At 38.2% G+C, this 22,086-nt stretch overlaps 1 protein-coding gene and 1 long non-coding RNA gene across 13 annotated transcripts in view; one reads left to right on the top strand and one right to left on the bottom strand.

Annotated features, from left to right (window-relative positions):
* The window catches only part of FRY (FRY microtubule binding protein), a 251,433-nt gene that overhangs the window by 84,884 nt on the left and 144,463 nt on the right, over positions 1-22,086 (top strand). The window contains exon 1 of one of the 12 annotated variants that reach the window (XM_030042560.2): positions 16,888-17,131. The exons of 10 other annotated variants lie outside the window; for them this stretch is intronic. In XM_030042560.2, the coding sequence (XP_029898420.1) occupies positions 17,071-17,131 (61 nt within the window). In that variant the 5' untranslated portion in view covers positions 16,888-17,070. Of the gene's footprint in view, positions 1-16,887; positions 17,132-18,114; positions 18,209-22,086 lie in introns of those variants that run through there. One more of the 12 variants, XM_030042558.2, reaches the window with a different exon arrangement.
* Positions 21,856-22,086, bottom strand: part of LOC115353322 — a 43,961-nt gene continuing 43,730 nt past the window's right edge. Inside the window, exon 3 of the long non-coding RNA XR_003927544.2 lies at positions 21,856-21,934. This is a non-coding gene — a long non-coding RNA (uncharacterized LOC115353322). The remainder of the gene's footprint in view (positions 21,935-22,086) is intronic.

Below are 22,086 nucleotides of genomic sequence, written 5' to 3'. Positions count from 1 at the left end.
AATCTCGAGCTATCTCGCTCTCCTCTGTCTCTGTAACTTTGAAGAGTCTCAGCTTCTATGTGGAGTTAATTAAACTTCAAAGGATGTCCATTTATCAATTTGTTTGTTTTGATATTGATTCCCTTGAACAACTTTTGTTGAACAGAATATATGCAATTATCTTTCTTGCTGCATTTCTGATTGTTATTTACGAATGTCTTTAAATGTCTGGATCAATTTGCCTTTTTAGTCAGAAGGATACTTGTATAGAGTTCTAGCCAAAGTTCTTCCTTGAGAAGTTTGTAGAGTAGGTTTCTGCATACACTCACGGTAAAATATTGTTGTATATTTTCAGAATAAGGTTTATTCTGTGCATATTACAGAGATATCATGTGTTGAAAGTGGTCTAAGCTAACTGACATCAGGTTTTGCAATTTGTTCCTGCGTAACTGGAATTATTTTTAGTCTGCTTTCCAATGGAAGCAAAGCTTATTCAGTCTGCCTGCCTTTTTTGAACATGATGACCAAATTCAGAACAATTTGTAGAAGAGTAGAGTTTTTAAAGATACCTAAGTTTCTACAGAATTTGTAAAAAGAGACTGTTAGGTAGTGGAGAGGGAAGTCTACCTGATGAAAAATTGCAGCATAAGCTTCCTGTCTTCTTAGACATAAGAAAATCCTTGCTGTGACAGCCTTTGTAAATACCCCAGCTGTGAGACAAGCTTCAGTCACACCTTTGAGAGCATTGCACACAAAACTCATAGTGCTGTTTATTTTAAAATGCATTTGCAAGATGCAAATTGACATTCATTAGTTTAGATGCAGGGAAACTGCTGCAAATACCTTGCTTGCAATGGTCTACATTATAATAATATTCATACAGTGCTTCCCATCTGGAAGCTTTACAGTCTTAAATTCTTTCAGCATTATTACATGAATATGAAAGATGGAAGTATTATTCCTTTATTGCTATTACCGGGCAAATTGAAACAGAGAAATTAACTGAGAAACACAAGATTACACATGAAACCTGTGTTAGAGCTGGAAATGAAACCTTGTCTCGTATTCCTTTACTGGAAGAACCTTTCTTCCTTCACATTCTTGGTAGCCAAATGACACATTGTGAATCATGACTCGACTAGTTATTATTTCTAATGAGATTTTTAATTGGCGGTAAGTAGTAATTTTAAAATGGAAATGTCCTTGGATTATTTTAAATTCCACAGGGTACATATTTGTTACTACTGATGCCTTAAATGAGGAGAAGATTACTTAGCTGTAATTCTTTTTCTTTGAAGGCAGATGTTTGAAACAAAAAACCTCACCACACCCTTTATCTGTGTGCTATCTGAACCAAAGCTAGGTGGTTATTTTGATTTTTGTTCAATTACTCATAGGCAGGAAAACATGGCAGAGCAATGTATGTATTCTATCTTGATCAAGAGCAGTAACTCTCCGGGAATCAAAAGTTGGAAAGTACTGCTTTTGAAATACAAAAGTCACTGGGGTTTGTAGTAAATTAAGCAAAGTCTCAGCTTGTCCATAGTGAATCTTTAACATATATGTCATAAAATAGAAGATGGAAATATTTTTAAAGGGAAAGTGAAATTAAAAATTTTGATTGTTTTTACTGATTTGTCTGTCATGTATTCCAGCAGTAAGGGACAGGGCAGGTAGAAGTGGGTGTTACAGGGAGCTGCAAACTTCTATGGCAAGTGAAATCACTGGAATCATTGGAATTACTGTTTTAATGAACTTTTTAAACTAAATTGTTAATCTAGACAGGTCGGAATTTTATAAAAAGATAGAAAAAAGAGAATACTTGTTAATGATTATGTATGGATATTGCTGTACCTAGTTTTTTGTGTAAGAGCCCTCTTTTCTGTTGCCAATAATATTTCCTGAGCTCCGCAGTTTGGGCTAAAGCACTTCTAAACTTAATGTGCCTGAAGGTGAATTTTGGAATTTTCCACAAAAATGGTTCTACCCTCTCTAAGAATGCGAAAATTCAAAAACACTGTTGATTGTTCATGTTAAAAATTCTCTTGAAGAGGATCTTGGGGGTGGGTGTGGGACAGACACAGCCAACTGGCTCCATACGGTGACTACACAAAGAAAGTGAGGGTGGAGGAGAGGGTGAATATGAATTACAAGCCCAGCAAAGAGCCAGCAGGAATGAAGGGAGAAGAGGCAGGGGAGTCATCATGGGGGAGGAATTAGAAATAGGGGAATTGATACTTCCTAGACAGTGGGAGTGGAAACGAAGAGTGAGGGTAGGAGATGGGGCCAAGGGGGGCCTGGAAAGGGGTGGGTGAAGGGGTAGTGGTGGGAGGAGGGATGGGACGGGGGTAAGAGGACTGGATGGATGAGGGGAGCAATGTTTGGCTGGGCAAGGGGAACAGTGCATGGGAGTCTGGGACTGGAATGGGGAGCCTGAAGTGGGGAAGGCACAGCCGTGAGGAGACACCAGATTGTAGAGCTGGAGTAAGAAGAGAGCAGCTGGGGAGATGGGGGAGGTGAGAGACAGAGAAATCCCCTCCCAAACGCAGAATGCCGTGCAGGAGTTGTGATTTCCATCCTACATCCTTGCTTTGTAGCAAATCCCTCCAGCAAAGGGTATGACTTGCTTTGCCTTAGTGCTTGGGTTAGGTGACAGAAAGTGTTAAATGTTATCAGGTGAGGAGAGCAGCAAGTGACTTGTGTGTGCTGTTAAGGTAACTGGGTCAACAGTTCGTACATTTGGCATCAGATTAATCATACGTCCACTATATTACCTCACTTACACTTCTGAAAGCCTGAGTCCAATGAGGTAATGCAGTACACAGCGGAAAGCACATAGATGTACAAAGAAACACTCTTACCAGACCATTATTCTATTTATTATTACTTGTAATGGAGTAGCAGATAACTTCTTAACACATTTTGTCTCCAATACAGCAGGTAGTGTATAAGCTAATAATAAAAGCTACTCTGTCCGAGGATCTCTCAAGGGAGGATGTCAGACAGATCTGGGCGTTTTTGACAGAGTTCTCAGCTGAATGAAGAAACAGAGCATGTATTTTGGTATTAGTGAATATTTGAGTGTCACTCAGCATGCTTTCAAGCATTATAGTTTTATGAGCAATGTGTTAAAAACTGGCATGAGACACTGTAAATGAAGTGTCCTTGCTGATGGTTTCTTGTCACATTAGATTGAGCTAAGCAGCTGGGTACTGCAGGGATGGACTCTGGGCTTTATTTTATTTTATATCCTCATTAGGGATTTGGAAGAAGGTAAATAGCATGTTAACGACATTTGTGATAATCCTTACATTAGAGTGTATAAGTATCAGCAAAGAAAAATGAGAGAAAAAAAGAACAATCAAATGAAATGAGGAGTTATTTAGAGTAAAAATCTGAAAATGTACTTACATGGGAATCTGTAAATGTCTTTTGAGACAGAACTTATTTTTGAAACATGAAAAACAAGACTGGCTACATTTTTAAACTGTCGTGTAAGGGCTAGCTCTTCACTGGAAGGAGAGGTGTAGGGTTGACTGTCTTCTGCAACTGCAGTGGGAGAAGGTCCTTGCACAGTCATAGCTGCACCTGGGCCAGTTTCCAGCTCTATTTTGCCCAAAGTGGGAAACCCAGAAGTCTGTCCATTACAGCAGAGCTGCTGAGAATGGCAATTACAAATAAGGGGTTTTTAATTTCTTTGAGGGCAAACAGTAGTCCTTCAAGCAGTAAAATAGAAGCATCACACTACTGTCAAGTTAGAGATTTGTTTAGATTTATTATGTGCTTATGATGTTCATAGATACTTAGAATGGCTTTCTGCCTAATATTAACACCATTCTTTCTAGTTCACCATAAAGGCTATTATTATTTTATGCAGTCTTTTTCTTGTTACAAAAAGGAATCTATTCCTGCAAAGTAATGAGATAGTTTCTACAAAGTTGCTGCCACTGATTTTAATCAATCATTTTTCTTGATTAAGTACGAAAGGGTGTATAACACTAGTCAGATCCTCTTGCAGAGCTAGCACATATCCTAAACATTTACATACCAAATTTCAACCTTATTGGTAAATTCTCCTAAAGCCTGCCTTACTGGGATGTCATGCATTTTGAAGATTACATTTATATTATGATTAAATCCTCAGGGCATGACTTTTTGTTATAAAGTTTTCATTTTTATAATATTAAATCCAGAAATGACATTTCAAGTTGATATAGTTTACATTTATTATGTTGGACATGTGTACCTACCTTATAGAAGCAGAGTTTGAAACATTTGGCTGGAACATGTGAATCTATACATTATTGTTATATATATGCGTGTGTGTGCGCAAATATATATAACAAATTATATCTTGCTGATTAATACAAAAATTATCTTCAGTCATTAAACTTCTTATGACACAAATGATCAGTGTGATCAGTTACAATCTTTTTCAAACTCTTTTTTCTGTTTTGTATCATATACATCATATGCACTGTGGATTCAAATTATAGCTATGATTTTCCATAAACTGTGCAAGAACTGGCACAGTGTCATGAAATTCTGATAAATATCTGCATTGATAGTTTAAGTAAGATATAAAAGCCGAGCATTGTCCTAAGGCTTTTTCACTGAACACAAGGGAGTACGTAACTGTTTACATCAGTGGCATTGGAGTTAGACTGATTTCATGTGTGTTTTTTAAAAACCCACAAACTATGTTTTAAAATTACTGTATTAAGATATTCTACATGAAGTTTTAGACTATACTTTTTTCAGGGAAAGAAAATTATCTTTGATTTCTTTTTATGGAATCATAAAATCAAAATACAATGTAAAGTTTTACAAAAAACAACACATAATACAGTTTTTATCAGTGCTTATGCCTGATGTTTGCAATTTCATCTGTTATAACTCACTTCTATGACATCATCTTTTCTGAAATACTGAATAAAAGATTACCCTATAGATTTCAGAATTTCAGGATGCTTATCCAGCTTTATCTTTAAGGATATATTTTAAATTAATTCTTGAATTATGTTGCATTTATGATAGAGTTAGACAGTTGCCACAGAATAGCTCCTTTGGTTGGTTCTGTCTGTGCTTTTCTGTCAGTCAAGGCAAAGTAACTCAGAACAGCTTGTGTCTACTGAGCAGCTATGGTGGCCAAGGGCATACAGATCTTAGGACGTAAATCAAACATTATGTGCCCGTGTGTGTACCTCGCAGACATGCCTGAGATTTGTCTAAACACCTGAACCAGGTAATCATGTTTCTTTAAACAGTGACTTTTCTCATCTATCCTTCCACTTCCTCAGGAGTGTTTCACCCTCTGTCATGTCAGATTGGATGCTCAAGTGCTTATCTGCCCAGCAGGTAAAATCTACTGAAGTGGGCCCATGCACGAAATGCGGAGTCCTGGGGTTTTCACTGTGCCTCCACCTAAAGACAGAGTAGGGGCCAGTCAGCCTGGGTCCAGCTGCAGCAGAGAGCATCCATCCCTGTGGTTTTGGTTAAGTGCCTAGTATATGTGAGGGTCATATTTAGCATACCCAGGGTCTTTAAAATAATCTGATTAACTGTAATCCTTTCACATTTTCATTTATCTTATTTAAAGATGTTAGGAAAAATATATGCAACAAATATTACTTTTACAAATGCAGCATTTACTGTTGGTTAGAATGAAGTAGAAGAAAATAAATTGGTGTAAGTGGACATTCATTTTATTGGTCATTATCCTGGCATCTTTTTATCTCATGTGAAAGACTGATTTAATTTGGATGAGTAGCTTGGTCCCGATGATTGGTCTGGACTAGGTACATAAAAAGTGTAACATGCATTTTATAACATTTAAAAGTTCCTGTATGTTTTTTGTGCAGCTGTTACATAGTGGCATTTAATATCACAAGGATATACTGTGCCAAACCAGAGATGTCTTTACTAGGAAGAGAGGGGCATCTGGAACAATTCTTGCTTTGGAGGCTGATTCTTGCCCTACCCATTGCTCTGATTTGTGGGACAATAAACTGGGATTCAAAAAGAAGCCCAGGAAGAAGACGAATTCATGACAGCAGTTATTTAGTATGGCTCAGCCTCAGGCAGAAAACAAGTAGAAATATCTGAAGGATCTGATTTGGAGGCATTCGTGAAGTCTATCTAACACACAGTGACAAGAACAAGAGGTAATTTACCAATGTAGGCATTCCCTTGCCCAAATACCTTTACTGTTTAATGTTACTTTTTATTACAATTTAATCTATCACAATTTTTAGTAGTTGTCACTCATTGATTAACTAAGTGGCAACTACTGAGCTAGAGCCTTGCTTGCTGTTGTATTTCTTCTCCAAAGCACATTGAATTCTTTCTTCAAATTTGTCAAACCTTGAACAAGCAGGACATGGGTAATCCTTACTGTTCTGGCCAGCAGCCAGAAAATGAGAGTGCTCTCCAAGAAGGTGGGAGATGAGAGTTCAGATCCCTGAGGTTTAATTAAGCATTTCACCCAAAGCTACCGCATTCTGGCTGAGTTCTTTAGCCGTTAAGCTGTTACATAAAAAGCAGTTACAGCCAAACTGAAAAGGAGAGGAGCTGCTTTTCTGCTCTGCTTTGTACGGCTGAAGTGGCTCAACAATGTGAGGTCCATGTGGGGATGTATCTAAGGTGGTGTCGGGCCCAGGTTGGCTGTTGTGCATCCTGATCTGAGCTGCTGCCTGACTCACCTGATCATTTGGGTTACTTTTCTGGTTTCTGTTCCACAGGCTGGGTTTAAGCAGCCAACTTCTCAACTGACTTGAGCCCTGAGTGAAAATGTCTTGGAAATGCCAAGTCCCCACAATGGTGATGGTTGGCTGAGAATGTACTGAAAATTTCAGTGCCTCTTTCCGTGTATATATGGAAAGAAATGTCAATGCTGGTGTTTAAATTCTTAATTTATGAACAACCTTATGTACCATTTCAGGTACTTGAGATTTGTGCTTCATATAGTTTTGTACATGCTTTCTTACTGACAAAGCCGTTCATTATCATTGGGTTGCCATGGAGTACTGATCACACGGATCTGGGAATAATAACCCATTATGCTAATATAGCTTGTCATTGTGTTTGATGCGAAGTGATGTCCCATAACAACAACTGATGCTTGTAACTAATACAATTTATGGTAAGATCACAGTTTATGGAACAGCGTTGCCAAACATTGCCTGCCCTCTTTTCTTTGAATTACCTTTTTGATTCCATACCTTTTTACAAAACCATTTATGCATTTTTTAGGTCAGTATTGTTCTGTTTTTAATTTCTTTCTACAGTTAGAATCAGGGTTTTCTAACAGAACAATTCTGGCCTGTTTGCTTAATGCTGGAAATGTGGTTTTCTTCTGACCTCTCCTGCCCCCTTGGAGCCTCAACTTTGTGTTATAAAGTTCCCTTTGGGACAGAGGCAGGACACTACTGGATTTGGCGAACTTCTTAGGCATCACAAGAGAAGAGTGAAGAACATTATGTCCGGTAGTTGGAATACATAATTCTGTAGTGCATACAGCTTTACCACAACCTTTCTTATACACCCAAGTATGAAACTGAATTTTATTTCAGACTGCGATACTATGCAAGGAACAGGCCTTGAACTGTTGTATTGATTCCTCTTTATCCTGTAGCAGATGGCCAGACATTTGTTAGTGATCTGTAACATGCACTAAGGTGTGGTTTTATCTTTTTCCAGATTCTCTGGACAGTCCACCTTCTTGTGCATGTGAATATACTTTCAGTAATAGTATTTCAGCCATGGTTCTTCTGTGCTCCTCATTCATTCAGACAGTGGAATATGGCTTCCCTGGAGCATACCACTGCACCTTCAGAGAGCTTCACTTTTCTATACAAGCATTCTCTTAAGGCAAACCACTGTTTTGTGGTGTTACCACTTTTACTTATAAGGCATATTTATAAATTATTCTGGCAATGTACTTTTTCTTTAAAATATTTCCTGAAAATTGAATCATCCCAATAAGTTGCTGCCACTTTCATGTTCTCCCAAGGTGTATTCTACAAAACAACCCTTAAAATCAGCTTCTGTTTTGGCGAAGTGTGTTTGACAAGGAAACCATCATGGCAGGAAATTATTACATATATCACAAAGATACTCTGATCACACAAGTTATAGTTGTACCTGGATGTACAAGGAGAAACCGAGTACTTACAGGCATTCAGACTTCTGCTTCTTGATATTATCAAGATCAGAGATAGAAGAATCCTTCTTAGAACATCTGTATCGTACTTTTACCAATGAAAGATTGTTCTCAGCAATATGTTTTCTACTAATGTATTCAACGAGTCATAAATTACACAACCAGAAAAACCATTGTGTCATCCAATCTGTTCTCCTCATAGAGCAGGCTTTATGGCTTCTCTGAATTAATTTCTGTTTGAGCTAAAGCACATCTTAAAAAAAAATCTTAATTTAAAATTTCCACTAATGGAAGAATCAGCACCAGCCTTAATAGCATTCTGGCGGTTCATCTCCTTCCCTTTGTGTTTAACTTCTTTAATGCATTTGTCTAGTTTAAAATTCCAGACATTGGATGTTACTGAATGAAGAGCTGTCTGTTAGCAAATTTCTGTTCCTCATATTCATGCTTAGCAGGCATGGAAGTCATCTCACCTAACTTTCAGACATCCTCTGTGTTTATATTACATCTGACATAGTCAAGCCTGGCTTTCCTGATAGCCAGTGGAGAGAAATATGCACTTTCAGGGTGCAGTTCAGATGGGCTGCTTTAGACATGTTTATTAGCAGGTAATGAATCACACCTTAGAAGTGCCTGAGTGCTTGTGTTGTCTAAAAAGGCATTTTGGGTTGAGTGGCTCCATGTAAATATGTTTTGCAAATAGGTGCCCTTGTAGGTGCAATAGGTGCAAATTCCTGCCATTAGAGGATGTGATTAAATGACTGTGTAACTTTCTCATGGTCAAACTAACTTAAGCTTTAAGGCAAGTTTTCCAGTCATTACTTAGAGTTGCCTTTTCTGAATGTCCTCTAGTTCATCAGCATCTTTCTCAAGTTGCAGACACCAGAACAGGAGTGAGCATCCGACAGCAGTTGCAGAGACACTGGCAGTGAAGCAGTAGAGCTTTCCTGCTTTTGCTTTTGTTTATCCTGCTTGAAAAGGCTTTCCATAGCTCTTCAGGTCACAAGAATAGCAGCCTGTTTTCGACACATTAGTCATCCTGGTCTCAGGCCTTTTTTCATAATCAGTGCTTCCCAGGAATAGAAAGCCTTATTCGGTCTGTGTGGCATGCATTCTTTGTCTCTGGCTATGCAATTCTCCATAGGTTAGAATTAATATCTCATATATTCTTTGCTTGCATTTAGTTTTCAAAATGCTATTCAAAGTAGGAAGACCTTTTTACTATTTCTTCTACCACTCTTAATTTGTGTTTTGTCTGTAAATGTTACAGAAATGTTTTTCTTTTATGTCATTAACAGTAAGGATAAATAGTACAGGACCAAGAACTGGTCTCTCTACCTCCACTAGAAGTACATTCATTAGGGTATGATTCTTCCTTAACCCATGTTGAGAAGTATCTGTTACCTAGCTTTTAATCTATTTTTGTTGTGAACATTGATTTTTTAGTTCTCATTTTACAGTTTGGTAAGATACCAATCCAATTGCCAATCAGAAATATAAGACTACACTTTTAACCTTGTTAACCAAATTTATAATCTCATAAAAAGATACAGTTTAATAAAATCTATTTTCCATAAACCTATGCTTATGGCATTGTATTATGATACTTTGGTTCTTTATTAATCAAATGCAGCCATTCCTGGATGAATTTCAGGCCAACTGTGTTGCAGTTGCATGGATTGTCCTTGCTGACACTTTAAGAAAACCTGATACAACATCAGTTTTGTCCCAGTCCTCAGGAATACTGAATTTCCCTTTGAATATCCCATAAGAGGAATCTTTTTATTGTTTTCAGATGTAATTAGGCTCTTGAGTTTTTCTAAGGCATTACTCTGTTTTCTCAGTGTTTGAGCTGTTTATTTGGAAAATCCAATGTTAACCTTAGGATTCTTTCTTTATTTTCATAACTAACTGATGCAGAGTTCATCTCTATAGGTGTCTGTCCCTCTCCAAATTTAATAATGTATTTTTGGCAGTCACCTACTCAAAACCTTTAGACATTTCAATATATGGAAGGAGTTTTCTGTCATGGTCCGCTGACCAGCATGAGAGCAATGTCCTGTCTATGTTGTATTTGGTATTTGCAACTGTCTGGTCATGCAGAAGGTCCCTCGGACAGCAGCTAAATTCCATGTGCTTCACTCATCTGTTCAAGTGAAAATTTTTCAGTGGACAGCTGTAGTCAAGCCAGACTTTCAAAAACTTTCACTGAGCTCATGTGGATGGTAAAAGTCATTATCTTGTCCCTGCTGGTTTTGTATTTCAGAGTCACCACAAGAAATATTTATGTTTTGGAGTCTGAGTCTAGCAAAGCAGCAAACATTTACATTTGCATTTAGGTTTGTGGCTAAGAAACAAGGGAACTCTACTTTCAAAGAAAGCACTCGTAATGTTATTAAAGGGTTATTAGATACTACAGCATCATAATGGTCTGTGGCTAATAAAAGATAACATATCGTGTGTTGGGTTGTCTGTAAGCAAAGAGGCCAAATAGCGTTTAAGTTAATATAGAAGATAGACAATGTTGTGACTGTGCTGCTGCAGCCAGTATTAAGTAATGACAATAATGATTCAATCAGACATAGACTAGGGGACTGACAATGATAATTATTAATCCAGATTTTGGCTGCAAAATTTTTTCTCTCATTTTAATTTGTATAGATGTTACTTTGTACACTCCACTGTAGAGGGAAACATGAATGGATGTCTGACTTACTCTCATGTTAGTCTTTATTCACAGAAATCTATCCTGTGGTTTCATCACATAAAGCTTCACACAATTTTGTAAAGTCTTTTTGGTCTGCAAAGGTTGAGCTTGCCAGTTCACACTGCCAGCTTGCGGCTTGGTTTACTCCTGGTATTGTGCCATTTTCCACCCACGCGAGCAAGGGTATGAATCCTAGCCAGCAGCAGCTGAAATGCACCACGATGCAGTTTAAACTGTACAAGATGTTCTTGAAGGAGTCTACAGACTTAAGAGTAAGAGTCATCTCTTATAACCTTGGATGCATATCTTAGTTGTCAGTTCTCCTTCAGTAATCACTGACAAGGGATAGGCACCTCTAGAAAGTGATTTATTCTACCTTAAGCTAAGAATCTAAGGAGGATATGATGAATCACCTAGAAATGTCAGTCTCTCTTCATTTACTCTACTCAGAGCCTAGATGGCTAGATTAAATTTGATATTTGGCCTGCAGGTGGCTAAATTTGAACCCTTCCCTAAAAGGCAGCCATAGAGTAGATCAGGTGCATCAGCAGATGAGGTCAAGGAAGCAACTACAATTTTAAAGATTTTTCTTCAATGCAGTACTACACTTTGAAACATAACTAAATATGACAGCATATTTATTACAGCATGAAATAAGCAAAACTCTTTAGGAAATCAGCTCTTAAGAGATGGAACAGTATTAGGTCAGTTGGACTGATCAGACCATGCAATTTCAGAGGGGAATGAGCTACAGTCTGTTTCTTTTTGTGCATCAGTAATAAAATACTGCTTATGTTTGCACAAGTGCGTTACAACACACTTGGGTTTTCATTCACATGTGTACATTGCACAGAAGCCAGATCATCCGTAAATGATATGCCATTTTCATTCCAGTAAAACACATGAGTTTTTAACAGCATGAACCAACATTTGTCAGCGGTTTGGAAGAGCAAGTGTGGACAGACAACAAAAGTTCAGGGATGGTTCCACTTCTAACATCTGAGTTAGGTATTGAAATTGGAATAGGACTCAGATGCAAGCATTGAATGTCTTTCTGTAGTAAAAAATAAACAGTTTAATTATCTTTTTAAAATTCCATCTTATCCGGACTCTGAAGGTTTTATTGTAAAACATTTAAGGAGAAAAGGAAAAGTATACTCTCTCCAAGAGAAAATGTGTAGGGAAGGGAGATGCAGGTCACATCCTCCCTGTTTGCTGGTCCCTCTTTTGGAAGTAACTATTCCTTCTCTTTTGGACTCTTTTAGCCTTGTGCTTCCTCGGCACTTTTCCAAGTTCCCTAAAAATAATTCTTCCGCTAACACCCATCAACCACAAAACGACAGGAATATCTTCGTCTCCCTGTCTCTGAAAAGTAAAGTAAGCCCAACAAAACATCTGTCTAAAAATCTTATAGGAAGCTATTTTCTGATCCAATGAAACCAAAGTGGAGGCTAGCTTTTTCCCCTAGTACATAAAAAAGTGTAAAAGAAGAGTATGAACATCTCTATATAAAATAAAATGCTTTTTAAGCTCTAATTGAGCCCAAAGAAATTCTGTCATAGTTTCAGAAATAAACCTTTTCTTTCTTTTAATGTTTTAAAAATCAGTTAAACTATTCACCTGAAAATGATTATCTGAATATATCTTTCCACCCTTATTTGGAGTTTTTACTTTTGGAATAACTGGAAAAGATAACAAAACTTTTGAAGTTATCTAGAAAAGATACCAAGATTTTGAAAGTATATTGATAATCTCAAGTCAGCCTTCAAAGGAGCAGCATGTCATTACCATATAAAACACAGAAACTGAGAAGTATTTATATTTGATTTGGATCCTGTCAGAAGCAACACAGATATTTCCTTTAGTGAGAAGTCAACCCCAAATGGAGCACTCAAATGGCAACTGAAAATTGTTTTGAGATTGTCCACAAGGTTGCCCATGTCATTTAGCTTTTTCAGTCTTTAATCTCATAATAAACCAAGCAAATTCTAAAATTGGTGCAGCTAAAAATCTTTAAGTTACGTGCCTAGATTCCCACATATCTTCAGCACAGTGGTATATGTAAACAAGAAAATAACGATCTAGAGGAAAAGGGGCAGAAAAATAAACGGTGAGCAAAGAGAATGGAAGGAGAATTGCTTTCCTGCCTCACTCAGATGTCTTGCAAGGATCTGAGATAAGAACCTAGTGAACATTGTTAAGCTGCTCAACCCCTGACCTTCAACTTCGGAGAAAGAGAGAGGGAAAGTCTACATCTTATGGGATCATACTTACTAGAAGCTTTGCCAAGTCAATGAAAAGGACTTTAGAAAGTGGATGGACTTATAGGACAGGATTTCCTGTTTTTTTGTTTGTTTGTTTTGGCAGTCATCATTCCTGAGTCCCCTGCATATGGAGACACGGTCTCTTGCGAGAGGAGAAAATGCGTTCCACCCACTGCTTTCCTCTACAGGGTCTCATGTCAGTTACCCCTGTCTTGCACAGAATTGCAGTGCACGTCTGAGGATTACAAAGCTTAACACCTACCTGCCAGCGGCTGGGATGTGAGGGCCGGAAGGTTGCTAGTGGTTAATAAAGCCAAACCGACGGTTTTAACCTTTCCAAGGTACCTGGCTGAACGATATCCTTAGCTTCAAAGCTAACAGGCACTTCACCCCATCCATCTCAAATTAAGACCTGTCAGTGTATGTAAGGACTGTTCTAATGTTTTCCTGAGCTTGGGCAAAGATACCTGTATTAAACTGGGGTTCATCTCAGAAGATGGCTGCTTCATAAGCATCTCTGAGTGGAATGAGCATTTGAGTTCTTTGTAGTCATGCAGAGAAAAGCATCCCCCACAAGTGGTATTTTAGCATCCATCAGGCTTACTAAGTGGCCATATACTTATTTTTGTGGATGCTGCATTTTGTTTCTATCCTGCAGAGGACTGGATCTGATTGTTAAGAAATGACCACGCTGGGGACTTGTTCAGAGGCTCTGTTCTGCAAATCATTGTCCACCCCTGGATTCAGGGGAGGACAGAATACAAGGACACTACAAGGAGTTTGCCTTATGTCCTGAAATGTTCAGTCTCACTGAGGATACCATACGGTCTGTTTTAGGCCTGCTGGTTTATAACACCCCTGAAGATACTGAAAATAAATTGAAGAATGGCATGAGTGTGCAGATGCACACACACACACGAAGTTCAAGCCTCCTTTTTCTTGGCTAGAGTAGTTGGGTTGGCCAAAGCTTACACTTTATTGGCAACTCTGCCACTTCATAGTGGATGCACTGATTAATTTGTCTCCTGTTTTCTGGCTTTGCTGTTCCTTGTATTCACATAGAATTTATACTCTCTTATTGTGCTAAAAGGAATAGAAAATTTGGAGAAGGATTGCCCAACCAAGTCTACAGGGGTTGGAACTGTCTTCTGTAGTTCAGCAAGTATTCTGAAAAGAGTGGAATAAATATATCTAAACCTGGCAACGGCATTTTTTCACGAAGTCTTCAGACAGAAATAATTTAAAATGTTGGTCTTATCTCAGTTAAATCTGTGACCAAGTCCTGGAGTGCCTTTATCACTGAAGATATCTCCTTCCTTTCTCTTCCCCATGCCGTTTTACACAAATGACTCTCCCAAGGCGTGTCTCTTTAAAGAAACGGAGGAATCTGAAATTTATAAATTACCCTTTTCTCCCTTACAGTTTCAGCATAATCAAGTAGGTTGGGAATATCCATTTGGCAGAGCTTCGGTCATGTCTCACCACCTTTTTGGAAATCCTCCCAAATCTGTTATTCCCTTCAGACTTGTTTTCAGAATGACCTGTTTTGCTCCAGAATCTTGAATTTTTTTTATACTTTTCACTGCTGACCTCAGAGCCTCTTCCATTTTGTCTTCTAGACTAGATAGTATTTCCTCAGCATAGGGTTTTATGTGCTATGCCCAGACTTCTGTTTTGCATGGAATTGTTGGGTTTTATCCTTGCTCCACTGCAGACCATCTATCTAATTGGTCAACCAAAGTAACTCTTCTTGAAAAATCCTGTATTTGGATTAAATAGGCTTTTGAAAGACAGGATGAGTTGGGATAGTTTTATGTCATGTTATTGTGTCAAGACAAATGCACAGAACAACTAGTGTCTTCTCCCAGCAATTGCTTGAACAATAGTTTTAGACAGAGTCTTCAGAGTCTGGAATTTTAAAATACAAGCTCCCTGAAATTTCTAATATGTGTAGTTTTAGAAACAACTTTGTTCTACTAAGAAGGAAAATGCGTTTGAGCTTTTTGCCATATAGGCTCTCTTATATGTTCTCATTGTCCGTACGTGCGTGTATCTACTGTTTGTGTCTACATACTGCTGCCAGTGAGTGAATTTTTCACTGCAAAGGATTCACTCACCTGCAAGTGAGCCTTCACAGGGAATCAGTTTCATGCAATATGAATATTTGCCTACGTGTTTTGTTTCGTGCTTATTTTACATTTTTTATTAAAATAGAGGAAGCTTTGCAGCAGTACATTCAGTTAAGTGTAGTATCAAAGCTCCACTCTGCCTGGGACATACATATGCAAAAGGTTATTACAGCTCTTTCCATCCCTAGGAGAATGCATGCCAGCCTCACTACAGTTGGAAGTGTAAATGGTTTCCAGCACTAGAGAAGGAAAGCTGTGTCTGGAATGCTGTTGCTTATGGCAGATTTATACAGCAGCTTTTATCTGGACCTTAAAAATTGCTATAGGCCATACAATCAGGTTTTCTTACATTTATTTTAGTAATTAGCTTAAATTATATTTAGCTAAGCATGCAGTTGAGAAGAGGGGAGAAGTATCTTAAAAAGGATATATTTACTCCCTGGTTTATCAACTCTTTTAACAAAAAGTGTAAAATAAGGACTAAACAAAACACGTAGGCAAATATTCATATTGCATGAAATTGATTCCCTGTGAAGAGTAAGGCCAACACCAGTACCACCACAACTTACACTTTTACTTTCCAAATGGTCTGGATGTGGGACTCAGATATGCACTGAATTCTTCCTGGTCTTTCAATTTTTACTGTAAATCCTCCTAAGAGAGAATCAGAAACACAAACAGATCAGACATTAGTAGCATCAATTGTTTGTCGTAAAGTCCTGTACTTTAAATAAATTTATTTTCTATCATATATATTTCAAGTCATTAATATTATGGGGTTTTGGTTAAGTTTATGCCTTTATGGTTATTTTTTGTTGAAACATGCAAATGAATTATGAAAATAATGCTTACATTAAAATAGTGCTACTACTGCATCTTACTAATATGCTGGAATAACATTTTCCTTGGGAATCTTACAGTTTCTTTCACCAAGATAAAAACAGATCTGCTAGACTTCTAGTTTGCTTCTTTCAGCAAAAGTTTCCTTTGAATTTTATTCTCTTTGTCTATCAAGCTCAAACTAATTGGGAATGTTCTCCTTCAAAGGGTGAAAAAGCCACCTTTTGGTAACCTTGGCACACATACTGTATCCTTGGAAATTAAATTCTTCATGCTTTATTTAATAATGTGTTTTCTTTTTAATATTATAATTACAGTTTTAAAACAAAGCAAATTTTCTTAAGAGTTATTTCAGCAGATGTATAATTATCCTTAAGGATATGTGGTTTCTCACTGACTCTTGGCATGGGAAAAGAAGAGATACTGCATTGGCTTTATCGCAAGGAATTTAAACTGTATGTACTTTTGGCCAAAAGACCTTAGTTACAAAACAAACCCCATCCTGTGTTGTCTCTGTGCTTCGCATTTCTATACTAATTGCTTTCAGCTTGGATTGTATGATAATACGTGTGTTTGATATGCGTGGTTTGTTTATGTCGAACTCCATTATCCTGTCTCATGTTCTTGGAGTGCCTGAAGTAGTTTCGCTAATCTGTCAGCATAGTATGTACTTGTGGATAAATATAGACATGCAGCCACTCCGTGAGTGGTCATCATCATATGCTGAAGCTAAAAATTACCCCTTTGGTTATGGAAAGGCTGATCTGATCCGGAGGCCTGCTCTAGCTCACACATTGTAGGTCTTCAGCACTTGTCTATTAACAAACAAAACCAAAAAACTAAAAGAAATGTCTGCCTCAATGCTGAAAAATATAGAGTGAAGTATGAAACAGGATTATGAAACTACTAATTTCCTTTTTGATTTTAGTTAGAAAAGGATTCTAACTTTTCTAACTGAAGGAGTGGAACATTTCAGGTATTCACAAGCTCATGGATATTACAGTAGCATGTTGGAGAAAATCCAGTGTGATCGGCTTTATAAAGGGGCTCGGTAGGTATGAAAATACTACAAATACATGTTTTGGTTTGTGTTATTAGTTTGTTCGTTGTTGCTGATGTGTAAATTTGACACGGTTAACTAAAAAACCACAACCTCTGTTTCTTCTGATTAAAGATACTGAAAATTCAGTAGCTGGGTTGGGCTGAAGCTGTAACAAGTGTAGCACAGACTTTTGGCTTGTCCATTATGATAGTTCTGTTGTTTTGCTTCATCTTAGAGCTTTAAGAAAAATACCTGTAATGTAAGTCATAGCAGAGACTCTCTTATGATAATTTCATTTTGTACTTATCCCCATTATCAGCTTAGTGAGCATATGTATGTGTGTGTGTGTGTGTGTGTGTGTGTGTGTGTGTGTGTGTGTGTTAAAACTACTGTGCTTTTTTACAACTATTTCTCTGATTAGGGAAATGATCAATACAGAAAAAAAATTAGCAGTGATTTTAGTTCAGTAGTCCTTTCTGTGGCAACAGTGTATGGTTGTGGTGACAACCATATGTGATATTGCATTGCTACTTCTGTATTTACTCCTTGGTTTTAATTTTTTAAAACACGTAACATTGAGAAAATCTTACGGTTTTAGCCTGAACTAAATGAAAATATTCTGTAGGAAAAGAGCATCATTTGAAATACAGTTTATTGCAGATACAGTAGAAAAAAAGGGAACATGTCCTGGAAACAAGAAAATGGGTTGTTTGGGAGAAGTAGCCCTCAGACAGAATTTCACCCCAAAATGGTAGAGACATCTTATAGTTGGTCAAGCATACTTAATCTTTTTTACAGATTTTCCTAGGATAGCAGCTTTAAATATGTATACCACTTGCTAAAATTGACCTATAGATTCTCTGCTATTGCAGGGCCCTCAGGCATCAGGGTTACCATGGTCTCCTGCATGTGCATCACCATTCATTCTCCTTGGGAACCAGCTACTTTTCTCTAGGAGAAGGGTTTAGTTTAATGCAGTACTTGTGTGGTGACCAGTACCCTACAATATGTTAGGAGTTGACACTAAACGTTTCAGTGGTCCATTCTGGTACTTCTCTTTGTCGAATGTCATTATTTTGAAATCAGGTAGTAAAACCTTAATTTGTCAATGAAATGAGTATTTAGAATTGAGTATAACCCCTTCCTCCCACCCCCACCAGATATCTTCTGCATAAGCCCATACAAACTATATGTTGTGATTTCTCAGGTAAAAATTACGCCTTTTATTTAATGGGGCAGTGTTTCACTGGCATAGATGGCAAAAACAGACACATCCTTTTTATTGCTGTTTTTAAGGACCACATTCTAATGTGTCAGCATAAAAGGGACCAATCACGGATGACTGTGATGCAGCTATTTCTTAAATTTTAGTCCTTGATTTCCAGTTTTGTGTCTCAGAGGCAACTTTTTTTTTTTCTGAGCTTTGTAGGGCTCTCAGTCTAGGAAAAAACATATTCTGTTAAAGCTCATATGTCGTCAGAATAGATGTCAGTGATAGTCTAGTCACTGGGCCAGATTTTTGCAATGCAAATATCAAGCATATGCAAATGCTTGAGATAATGGAGCTGAAAAGAGGCATGAGAAAGCCAAACCTGTATATAATAGTTCATGACCAACTCATGATCAACTCAGAACCCTTACACTGTTGGCAATGGTAATTTCCACACTGAAGGTGCTTAAATGGAGTCAGCAGCTACAAAATGATCTTTTCAAAATTTGAACTAAATCAATGTCATATGTCAGTCATTTCTGTAACTGCTGTAATTTCTGTAGCAATGATAGGTGTTAACCCCCAGGATATCCTTTTTCTTTCCTTTGGGGGAAAGGCTGTACAGTCCTTATTTCAGAGAAGAGCTAGAATAAAAATTTATGGTGCACTGACAGATCTCACAAATAATTGCATTTCTCTATTACAGTGTGCAAATAATTGATTTTTCAGTTAGATGTCTGGAAAAAAAAGTAGATCAGCTTGTGTCAGAAACCTAACAGCATCGTTGTTTAAAGGCTTCCTACTAACGCTGACTAGGTGGATTTAAATTCCAGTCTCAAAATCCTGGCTGAATGCCACGATGATTGAAGATAAGGGTGGCAGCTCCCAGGTAGTGTGACGAGGGTTTCTTAAACTTAATTTCGTAAGGATGTGAGGCGTGCATGCTCTCACGCTCTGCCTTCCTTCCCTCATCCCTCCTGCGTGTCCCTTCCTAGTGAATTTTGAACTTAGTAGCCAGTTTAAACCAAAAGTGCTGGAGGAGCAGAAGGCAAGTTCGCATTTGATGAGATTCCTACGGATTCCTTCCAGAGGGAGCCTGGGATGGTTGCGCTAGCCAGAGAGCGGCGGGCGGCCCAGCCCGGGTGTGTTTTGCTTGGCAGAGGCTGGCTGGCGGGCAGCCTGCCTGCCCAGCCCCGGGCACAGAGCTCCGGAGGGAGCTTGGGAACGACTGGGGGGGAGCTTGGGATGGTGACAGGGGGGAGGACAGGGCTTTTACGGCACAAAGGACACAAATCCTTCGGCAAATCGGTTTCACTGCTCATAAAAAAAAAAACATTTTTCCTAACTGAGCGCTTGGCGATCAAACTGATTTCAGGGATACGTGTGAGCCGGTCAAAACCAAGCATTTGGCAAATATGTTAGTGATTGTGAAAATACTGTCTGACTCCTTCCTCAAGCTATTTGTGGAGAAATTTCCATTACCTAGTATATTTGATAGTCCGTATAAATTTGCATCTGATCCTTTGCATCCCACTGTCTTCATGCTTAAGCTTTAGGAGAGCCTAGGTGATGACAGGAGAGCAGTAGCACTTACACTCTTCTCTGGTGGCTCTTTTTTCATTACTTTGAAGTAGATTATTATTCAGAACAACAGTGTATTTTTAGAAACAGTTTTGAATAATATAAATGTAGAACTGTTCTATACACTTTGTTTTATGCAAAGAGTCATAATGCCAGCAAGACTCCGTGATAATGCTTTTGCCCTCAAAAATCAAGTGAAACTTTGCAGGAAACAAATCTAGCAGGAAACATCTGTTGGAGTGGAAGAAGTGCTGCTGCTGTGCTAAAGGGTGATGGCATACCTTGTCAGTCAGGGGAGTGACTTTCAAAGTAAAATATTGCTGTGTTACACTTGCAGAATAATAGCTGTGTGAACAAAAGCATTTCTGTCTTGCATTATAGTCATATAGTGAACTTCCAAACTTTGATTTTTCTAAAGGAAAACATGTTCTCTTTTCTCCAGTGTGTCTTTTTTATTTCTCAATGCATGATTTGGGGTCTGATTCTGCCACATCTTGGATACTCTCAAACAAGAAGGTAGTCTTTGGGATTTAGTTTTTTCAGTTTTTTGCAGCAATGAAGTGTTAAAGTAGAAAAGATCTAAAATCTCATTTATTCCTAAAACAATCTCATGTAATTAATAATTGACAATTACTTTCGGTAGTAGGTGCAATTCTGTTCCTCAGAAGGAAAGGCTAAAGGCATTAGATGTGCACCATCCATCATTGTAGTTAATTTTTCTTTCTTTCCTTCTTTCTTTCTGTCTGTCTTTCTTTCCTTGCAACTTGGATGCAACGTACAATGTAACACTCTGGAATGCAATGCTATGGGGAAATGCTATAATGGTGTTAGTTCACAGTATTTCCCACAGTTTGTATTGCATTAAAGCACCTCTGTCCCAATCACCAACAGTGCTCACGGGTGTTACGACACTTCTGTTGCATTCAGAGTGGTTGATGGCTGGTCCTCCCAGTGTTAACTTAATTACCTACTTTTGAAGTCTCTGGCAAAGCTAACAGAGGGTGTTACCAGTACCTGCCTGAAGACCAGACACGACTTCTGTTGCCAGTAAGAGCTAAGCCTGAGGATTGTGGTTTGGAAATTCTATGCATAGAATGGTAATATTTGAATTAATGAGGTTTTGTTTCATAGTACTTCAATTTGTTTTTCATTCAGTTTCCCAGAAAAACAGTAAGTAGAGCTAAGCTTAGTACATAATATCTTGACACTGGTTATGGGGAATTCACAGAATCATGAGGTAATTTGGATTGGAAGGGATCTCAGGAGGATGATTAGTCCAACATCTGCTCACCAACTAGAGAGGTTTCTCAGGGCCTTGCCCAGTCAAGTTTCGAGTATCTCCAGGAGTGGAATTTCTGCTATCTCTGTGGGCTACCTGTACCAGCGTTTGATCACCCCCTCACAGTGGAAATTTTTTCCATATATCTAATTGGAATTTTCCACATTCCAACTAGTGTCTGTTGCCTCTCGTCCTGTCACCACACTCAGAGAAGAGTCTGGCTCCATCTTTGCTATACTCCATTATGTAGCTGAGGACTGTAATAAGATCTCCCCTTAGCCTTCTCTTCTTAAGGTTGAACCAGTCCAGCACTCAGCCTGTACTCATGTAGCACGTAAGTGCCTGACCATCTTCGTGGTCCTCCCTTGGCCTTATTCCAGGATAGCAATGTCATTCTTGTATGGGGGAGCCCCAAACTGGACACAGTACTCCAGATGTGATCTCACAAGTGCCAAATGGGACTGTAGGGTTTGGTACTTTCAGGAAAGCTAATACGTAATGAACATTTTTTGGCCATGGAAAAAATTCCGTGTCTGACTCTTCCTATAAGATTTATACTGGTGAAATATCATTGTTTTTAAAGGAGTCATTCTTGATTGACCTCAGTATAAATGAGAGGAAAATCAGGCCCTTTACAACTCACCTTAGTGAAAAGATCAGACTCCTGACTTTTGCAAGGATAGGTCAGTTTGAATAGCAATAAAATAAATTTGTTATGTGACAACTGAGTTACAGATCTCGCCTGCAAGACAAAGGATAAGAAATGAGGATATTATTCAAACTGTTAGCTGTCAGTAAGTCTTACCATGTAAAAAAAAGAGGATTGAGTGAGCACTGTGTAGTAAACACTACTCAGTTGTAAGACACAAGATTTCATCTTTGATTTCTTCTTCC

This window comes from Aquila chrysaetos, chromosome 19 (genome assembly GCF_900496995.4).
Source record: "Aquila chrysaetos chrysaetos chromosome 19, bAquChr1.4, whole genome shotgun sequence".
Classification (NCBI taxonomy): domain Eukaryota; kingdom Metazoa; phylum Chordata; class Aves; order Accipitriformes; family Accipitridae; genus Aquila; species Aquila chrysaetos.
The sequence above is the reverse complement of the archived record's forward strand: the minus strand, read 5'-3'. Positions and strand labels throughout refer to the sequence as shown.